The sequence below is a fragment of the Empidonax traillii genome, unplaced genomic scaffold (genome assembly GCF_003031625.1).
Source record: "Empidonax traillii isolate 1590-97213 ecotype Southwest subspecies unplaced genomic scaffold, ASM303162v1 scaffold1613:size82663, whole genome shotgun sequence".
NCBI lineage: Eukaryota > Metazoa > Chordata > Aves > Passeriformes > Tyrannidae > Empidonax > Empidonax traillii.
The window spans coordinates 73,866-82,663 of record NW_020956806.1 but is presented as its reverse complement, the minus strand read 5'-3'; the positions used below and the strand labels follow the sequence as shown (position 1 = coordinate 82,663).

The 8,798-nt window shown below is 50.2% G+C and overlaps 1 protein-coding gene across 1 annotated transcript; it reads left to right on the top strand.

Moving 5' to 3' along the window:
* The first annotated feature begins 3,471 nt into the window (after positions 1–3,471).
* DBX1 (developing brain homeobox 1) lies at positions 3,472–7,563 on the top strand. The gene is made up of 4 exons (XM_027908105.1): positions 3,472–3,823; positions 4,316–4,417; positions 6,082–6,284; positions 6,514–7,563. Exons 1-4 carry the CDS (start codon positions 3,472–3,474, stop codon positions 6,886–6,888), a joined length of 1,032 nt encoding a protein of 343 aa, XP_027763906.1. The 3' UTR covers positions 6,889–7,563.
* The last annotated feature ends 1,235 nt before the right edge of the window (positions 7,564–8,798 follow it).

Genomic DNA, 8,798 nt, shown 5'->3' with positions numbered 1-8,798 from the left:
AAAAAAAAAAAAAAAAAAAAAAAAAAAAAAAAAAAAAAAAAAAAAAAGAAGAAGAAGAAGAAGAAGAAAGAAAGAATGAAAGAAAATAGTCCAAAACGCTGGCGCACACACACGATTTCCCCGCAGTTTAGGGGAAGGAGGAGCCGCAGGACTTGCGACACCGGGCAGGCGGTGAGGGGTGCGGAGCGGCCCCCGCCCTGGGGAGGAAGGGAGGAGAAGTTTGGCTTCCACCTGGCTGCGGGAAGCGCCCGGCGTGGGCAGGGAGGCTGTCCCGCAGAGCGCTGTCCCGCGTGGGGCCGGGAGAAGAGCAGCGGCGGTGATTGAGACGTCCGTCTCCCGGGGCCGGGGGATGCGGGGAGAGGGATGGGGCTCCCGGGCGCGGCTCCGCGCCGCCGGGGGGGACGCCGGCCCTGCCCAGCCCAGCCCAGCCCAGCCCAGCCCTTTGGTCTCCGGATTTGAAGTGCTGGCTCTCCCAATTTCATGCGGATTACCAGCCTCGGACCGGGACACACGCAGCTTCAACCCCCAACTCCCCCTCCCCACCGGTGGTTTTGGGTTTGGGCTCTTTTTCCTTTTTTTTTTTTTTTTTTTCTTTCCCCCTCTTTTTTTTTTAACTTCACGTGACAAAGAAAGTGAGTGACTTTTAAGAAATAAATTTGAAGATAACGACATTAAAGTGAATGGCAGGAAGCACAAAACTGCCTGAGCATAGGTCAAACGGCATTAGTCACAGGTTTTATCCTGAGACATTAGAATTCCCTTTCTCTTAAATGATCACTGCCTTTGAAAAGAAACTTCCAAAGGAGATCACTTAAAATAAGATCCTTTCGTCTGATTTCTTGGTTTCTTATGGTCTATCTTCCCTTTCAATAGATGTCTAGTCCCTTTTGCCGTGGTGCTTAAGGAATTCTTTATGAGTGTGCTCAGACGCATCACAAGGAACCGGGTCCACGCGTGCCCCAGCATGCGCTTGACCCAACCTTCCAGAAAATGTCAGCCCCTCTTTTTTAAAACCAGAGAAATTAGCAGCAGTTGGTCTATAGTGAGGCAAAATGCCCCCAATGTATAAGTAAAGAAAGGAGTAAATCATCTCAAAGGAAACGTATAATGACTGTAAAAAACTAAGTGTTCTCGGAACAGCCCGGGCGGAGCTCGCTTGGGGAACGCCGGGATCGCGGGGCGGCTGCGAGAGGGTCAGGGAGCAGGGGACGGAGATGGGACCCGGGGGCTAGCGGGGAGCCAGGTAATTATCTTACTGGGAAAGCCCCGTTTGCTTTTTCCACTCGCTGCACAACACCTCGAGGGCAGCGCTGGGCATGGCCGGGTTTGGGATGAGCCCGGAGCGCTGTGGGTGGGGGCGAGGGGAGCGCTGAGCCCGCAGCAGGGTGGGGCAGACCCCGCTTCTCCCCCACCACCAGCGACACCGCGGGGCCTGGACGGGGCGGGGGGCAGGTGGCAGGGACCCCTCCGCACCCCCGAGCCCGCTGAGTCTGCCCACGCCTTCCTACCCTTTTTTTTTTTCTTTACCTGCTAAGCATCAAGATTAACAAAACTAGGGATGGAGGGGAGGGGGGGGGGGGGGGAACCTCCGGCGAGGTTTTATTTCAAAGTGATGCTTTCAGACAGCGGACCTTCCAAGTCAGCCTTCTGCAGGTGCTCGTCTGCTGGGGGCCGGCGTGCAGCACCGGGAAAGCTTGTCAGGATCATACAATTTCGAGGGCTGATTCCGTCCTCTCCAATAAATAACTTTTTGATTTGAATCAAGGGAGAGGTTTAACAGACTTTCTTTCTTCCCTAATGTGATATAAATCGCAGATGCACTTTTATTGAATGGTTAAAGCATCGACATGGAGATAATCAACACAAAACGTCCGGACAAAAACCATCGAGAGAAATAAAGCTGGTTAATAAGATTTTTGAGAAAGCTTTGTGTTAAAAAGTAAAAAGGGAAAACAGCTGAAGGTGACAGTTAGTTCATGGTTAATAGGATAAAGGCTGCATGGTTGAGCTGCACACTTCTGCTTGCAAAGGTTCAGACACACCAAAGGACTGAATAGGGTGCTTTTAAAACATAGGACATTTAACACATCTGTTATAGTCTTTAACAGAGAAATCAGGTAAAATCACTCTCAGTAGTTGCTTTCATCATCCACCTCCAAAGGAAACTAACTACACTTGCGTCTATTTCCATATTTGCCACCACAAACAAAACCTCTCTGCCAGAAAAATCCCGATTTGCTGCTTTTCCCTTAGACGATGTCATTTTTCCCTCGCACCGAAGTCAGGGGACTCCGGGCTCTGCTGCACTGAGCCAACACACCTTCCGAAACCCTGCACATGCCCGCAGATAAAAAGCGAGACCAGGTGAATTTGGCTGCTTCGAGTCATCGACACCGCCAAAACCGAGAGCAGCTCAGGCAACTTCAGCCAAAAGGACCCAAATGCTGCAAGGTTTATTTTTAATGTAGACAGGCAGCAGACTGAGGACCCGAGGGGGTTGTTCTGGTCCCACAAAGCTGTTCAGGTCTCTCCTGTGTGCAGTATTCGGATTTTGTGGGAGCAGAGTCCTTATCGGCCACACCAAGGCTCACATTTCGGGTCGGTCTGGGCAAGACCCTCGCCTGAGCACACGTACACAAGACTTTTATGAAGCTCGGATCTTGCGAGGAGAGGCTGACACCGCAAACACGCTTTATTCCGGACCTTTGACGCGCAGATAGATAAATAACCCCAGCTACACGCACAGATTTGGGCTCACGCTAATAGCAGGAGCAGAAGACGCTCAAACCATAGCGGGATCCGCTCTCGCAGTATTTTTCCCCTTCAACAGAGCTTAGTTCCACGTTTTCTAATTTGTATTTTCAAATTCACAAAACCCGTGCTTTTCTAAGAGCCCACAGATAAGTTTATATGAATATTTATTGATTTATTTCCTAAACTCAGCAGGGGAGCGGCAAATAAATTTAGTGCTTTCTTTAAATAATTCCCTTTCTACGAGGCAAGATGTCATTCGAAACTTTTAAATAGGCATTTAATTAGCCTGTGTGTGTTGCCTCTGAACAAAACCCTGCTGGGAGCCTTTGGAGCGCTGTATTCCAAAGAGGCGGTCAATATGCAAAATTGATGACTACACTTTCTTTGTGGCGGGGCCATTGTGCCCCGGTTGCTTATGAAGTCTAATCCAATCATAAATTGCAGCCCCGGACCAATGGAGAAGCCGGGAGCTCGCCCTGAATGAAGCTCAAGTGGAGAACTTTGTTGAACCCCATTGTTGGGGCTGTCACTTTTGAAAGAGCCTCAGCGGGGCTGACCACTATAAAACCCATGGTCCAGGAGGAAGGGGCAGAGAGAACCCCGCCAGACTCGCTGGCTGGATCTTTACCAACCCAGGTTCGCAAAGCAGAAAACAAAAGCAAACAAACAAACAAACAGGCGAGCGGCCCCAGCCCGGCTCCGCGGACGGCCGCTGCGATGATGTTCCCCAGCCTCATCGCCCCTCCAGCCGTCTACCCCAGCCTCCTCCGGCCGACCCCCACCCTCACCTTGCCTCAGTCGCTGCAGTCAGCGTTTTCCAGCCATTCCAGCTTCCTAGTGGAAGACTTGATCCGGATCAGCAGGCCCACCAGTTACCTGCCCAGGACTGCCCCCCCGCCCAGCATGTCCCCCCCGACCTCGGCGGCCAGGACGGACTCAGGGACGCCGGAGCTCCCCAGCTCCACCACCGCCGGCTCCAGGAGGATCTGTTCGCCGCAGACTTCCAGCAGCGACTCCACTTTCCTGAAGTTTGGAGTCAACGCCATCCTCTCCTCCGCCCCCCGAGCCGGTAAGCGGGGGGGAACACCCCGAGCCCCGCCGCGGGTCGGCGGCTCCGGGGACACGCTGCCTTGCAGGAGGGGTTGACGGGGATGGGGGAAGAAGAGGGAGCTTTAGAAAAAGGGAGGTAGGACCCAGTCCTGAGCTGCAGAGCCCTCCTGCATCGCTCGTGTTTCACGGGCGAGGGGCAGCGCTGGCGGGCGGCCGGTCCCGCTCGGCAGCAGGACGGAGGAGAGGGGCAGGGCGAGGGGTGCGGGGGGGATCCCGGAGAAGAGAGGTCCCACAGCCGTGTCTCCCGGCTGGCCCTGCCCTCACGGGTGCCGCGTTGCTGGCAAAGCCAGCAAAAGTGCCATTTTTCCCGAGCTCAGTCTGGCTCTTTTTTAATTTTTGAAAAGTACCACTGCGTTGGTTCCCAGACCAAGGGACAGACCCATCCGTGCCGTCGGTCGAGTCCAAACGGTGGTATAACCCCACGCTTAATTTAATTTGATTTATTTACTAGAAACCTCCCCTGCGCTGCTTCAGAGCGTCCCGCCAAAGACTTTCTCCTTTCCGTACTTTGAAGGATCCTTCCAGCCCTTTATCAGATCTTCCTATTTCCCAGGTAGGTGTTCTAAAAGTCTCCCTCTCTCCAGGCGCAGCCCGGCGATATTTCTCCGTCCCCCCCTCTGCTCGCCCCGCCGGGGTTATGCTCCAGTTCAGAGGTTGGAGGGAGTACAACATTCAAGCATCAGTCGCGCCAATTTGCTGCCCGATTTAGCACAGGCAGTGGCTGCCTGACATTCCCTGCCCGCTCCCCCCGCTGATCCGCAAATTAGCCGGGATTGTCACGGTGCTGAGGCGAGGCGGGTCCCCTCTCTCCCTCCTTTCCTTCTCCCTCCCAGTGCTGAGCCCCGGGATTTCAGCACCACGAGGAGCGGTCAGCGCCTGCCGCCCGCGCTCCGCGCCCGCGCAGGGAGGGAGGGGGAGAGGGAGGGAAGGAGGAAGGGAGGGAAAGAGGGAGGGAAGGAGGGAGGCGGCCCGGTCCCCGCCGTCCTGTGTGTCCTCCAAACTTTCCGCCCCCGGCTGGGTTGCAGGAGGATCCGTCGCACTGCGAGAACGGCGTGACTGCTCTCGCCCTCCCCTCCATCACCCCTCCACCTCGCACTAACCCTTCCCTCCTTCACCTTCCCGGTCAGACCATCAAACAACATGGTGCAGGCTACGGGGGGATGATTCTTACAGCACTGAAGTATTACGATACTAGGAGAACAATTTAAAAAATAATAAAAAAAACCCACCCCGAAATCTAATTACACAAACAAGCTATTAATTTAAAAAGAAAACAGGGAAAAGGAGAGAGGAAGAAAAAATAACCCAAGCTCTTCCATTCATCCTCTGGATAATGGAATTTACTTCCTTTCTCCAGCATGTGAATAGCCTAACAAAAACAACTTGAGCTTTATAAATAGCTTTTCATGTCCATTTAATGAAAATGATTTGGGGAAAGAGACGATTGTGCCATCAGTATTCTCCCGAGGAGCCTGGCATGCCGTTGTATTTAGTTTGAAAGTGTAAATCTCTTTTGTTCCAATAATATATGGCGTTAGCTGCTTGTCCTCAGTCTTTTTCTGTTAGTTCATTACTACACAATTACCATTCACGCTTCATTAGCATCTCTGTCTCTCTTGGGGAGGTTCCCCCCTCCCTTTTTTTTTTTTTTAAGGCGAAACTCTGCCCTTTTTTATCATACTAATGCCATTGGGAACCAGGCAGTGTGCTAATTAGCTGTTACTTTTCATGTCTTCGAATTGAATTCTCCAACTTTGGGAGGTGGGGGGGGGTGGGGTAGAGAAGAGATTATTATAAAAAGATGAATGCTGATTGATCAAAACTGCATCTGAAGAGGAGCGGTTTTGTTCGGAATCAGAAAAGTCCTCATTTTCATCTCGAGCGTAATAAAGCATCTGAAATGATAAAAGCATCTGAAAAAAAAAATATCAAATGCTTCTGAGCGGGAGGGAAAGCTTTTTTATTATACCTCTATCTTAGCTGGTACGCCTCGCTTTGCCTTTTCAGGCCGGAGACCTTTGAATCTCCCAACAAAAACGGCCACTATTGATCCATTTTACACATTTGAGTTGATAGATCTAATCCCGGCCATCGCCGCCTGAAAAGGCGGGCGCTTAGTTAAGCCTAAAGCTTCTTTTCACGCCCCAGGTTGATGAGTGCCCGCCCGAAGGGCAGGGAGGGGTCTGCTCTGCTCAGTGCTCTGTGTCCCTCCCACAGCTGCCTCTGCCGTGGTCCCCATCCCTGGCACCTTCTCCTGGCCTCTGGCTGCCCGCGGGAAGCCCCGCCGCGGGATGCTGCGCCGCGCCGTGTTCTCCGACGTGCAGCGCAAAGCGCTGGAGAAGATGTTCCAGAAGCAGAAATACATCAGCAAACCCGATAGGAAGAAGCTGGCAGCCAAGCTGGGCCTCAAGGACTCACAGGTGAGAGGGGGCACCGGGTGGGGAGGGCAGAGGGTGTGTGGGGAGCACGGGAGGAGAAGGGGATGGGAGCAGGGAGAACACCCTCTCTTAGGGTCCCCCAAAGATCAGATTGTGTGGTTCCTGTTAGCTTTGGTGCGGACATGTGCAGGGTTTCAAGAGTGCAAGCCAAACACTTTCCTGGTCCCTGTTTTACTGAACCACTTCAATTCTTTGTCGCTCTGACCCCTAGGTGAAGATCTGGTTCCAGAACAGGAGAATGAAATGGAGGAACTCCAAAGAGAGGGAGCTCCTCTCTTCAGGTGGCTGCAGAGAACAGACCCTGCCTACCAAGTTCAACCCTCACCCAGACCTCAGTGACGTGGGCAAGAAGTGTTCAGGCGAGGAGGAGGAGGAGGAAGTTCCCCCCGTGTGCCCACCCAGCCCTCGGCATTCCTTAACCTACCACCAGTCCCCAGAACATCTACACCTGAGGGACAGACTGGACTCCCAGATATCTCCTTCACCATCCCATTCTAGCAGCCCCAGCAAACCTTCAGACTTCTCAGACTCTGAGGAAGAGGATGATGAAGGAGAAGAGGAAGAGGAGGAGATAACTGTCTCTTAGATCGCTTGCCTGCCCCTACCGTCACGAGGGGACACTGCAAAGATGTAAATAAAACAGAGTGCTATAAATTGAAGAGGTGATGTCCCACCCCAATGTCCACATGCTTCTTCAGTGCAGGTTCCTTATCACATGGCTGCAAGCCTTCGTACTCACTAGTATTCCTTATTTGTTGCCCCATGGGGAGGTTTTCACATTCATAGTATCTACCAACCTTTTCATAACTCTCTCTGCTTAACAATCAATATTTGCTCAATTAGTTTACCACCTCCCAAAAAAAACCCAGGCAACAGGCATCTCCTGGCTTTACAGCAAGGAGGGAAGTATAGCCTGTTGGAAGGGGAAACCTTTTCCCCCTGATAAGGAACATCAAAAAAAATTCAATACAGATGCTGTGGCCATTTTTGCTACCTTTCAAGTGAATTTCCAGATGCCATTAAGATATCAAAACCCTGAAGGCTGGTCTGATCTAGCAGCCCTTTCCTCCTAAAGTAAATAACACTGAGGGACACAGACCAAGCGCTGCCTCCCTCCTCACACCAAATAGCACCATACGTGTGCATCAGATCCATTGAAATCCCTGGAATGACTTCTAAGGTATAAAGTGAATGTGCCTTGTGTAACAGAAATCTTAAATATTTATGTTTTTCATTTTAATTTATGCCTCAATATTGTATTCAAGGCACTGTCTAACCCACCTTTTTGCCCACAAGCTTGTGATTATATTCCTCTTTGCTTCTGCTATCCATGGTGTGGACAGAGGAAAGTGGATGCACCTCTTTGATTTTTGACTGAACTTTGCTGTCTTTGCACAGCTTTTATGAACTGTACACTATTTTGTACACTTACTCTGTATGGATGTTTTATACCAAGGTTATTGTGAATGAATATAACAACGGCTCAGCAACGCTTCTCCCCCCCTCCTTTTTTTTTAATTAAATGACAGCTAAACTACAGATGAATGTAGCTGTTTAATTGTGTAACTTATAAAGAAACACTTTTATTTTGTATTTTACCTTGTACAGACTTTAAATATGTATATATATTAAAGTGGGTGATGGTCAAATAAAAGAAATGTAGATTTACAAATTTGATCGTTCAGTAACACTTGGTTTGGGTTAACAAGTTGTTGTAGCTTGTGTCTGGGAAAGAAAACTACTTTTTACCAACGTGTGGTGATTCAATAAGAATTCATCAGTTTCAAATTAAGTAACTTTACAAGAATATCTACCTGCCTTTCAACCAAAGGACTGAAGATTTTCTGCAGTTAAAATGCAGTTGCATTTAAAAGCAGCTTCATTTGTGCTCTCCTCTAAAGGCCTTCTGACCCTCCTCCTTCATCCCAGTTACAGCCCGGCTGGGTCAAGGTGTGGACACTTAGTGACACACCCCTGACTACAGTTTGTAGACTGGGAGCATGTAATTAGACTGTTCCTGGAGGGCAGGCAAACAGAGTGAAAGAGATGCACTGGGGACAACTCTCCGGCCTTAAGATCAGTCAAGGATCACTGCTACAACACAAGGCAAATCCATAACCAACTACCTGCTTATTCCTGTTAGATACTAATGAACACTACAGAAATGTCAGTGTTATCATACAGATAGCAGAGTTCTTCTCAAACAGAGGCTTCATTGGAAAACAAATGTATTTTCTGCTCCGTAGTCTCTGAAACCCGCCGTTCACACACACCAAAACAACAGAAACAAATGCAGCAGATGTCACCTGGACACAACTACTCCTGCGTGCTCCACTGCACTGCCACAGCCCCGAGGGAAGGTGTGAGAGGAAGAAGAGAATGATTCTAGTTGGAAGGGACCTACAAAAATCATCTAATCCAATTCTGATCACTTCAGGGCTGGCCAAGAATCACAGCACATCACTAAAGGTCATTGTCCAAAAGCCTCCAAAACAC

Excerpts from the sequence above, each read along its gene's own strand:
- DBX1 (XM_027908105.1), top strand. The coding sequence starts at position 3,472 with ATGATGTTCCCCAGCCTCATCGCCCCTCCAGCCGTCTACCCCAGCCTC. Across the intron at positions 3,824-4,315 it reads CTCCTCCGCCCCCCGAGCCG|AAACCTCCCCTGCGCTGCTT; the intron begins GTAAGCGGGGGG and ends TTTATTTACTAG. Across the intron at positions 6,285-6,513 it reads TGGGCCTCAAGGACTCACAG|GTGAAGATCTGGTTCCAGAA; the intron begins GTGAGAGGGGGC and ends TCTGACCCCTAG.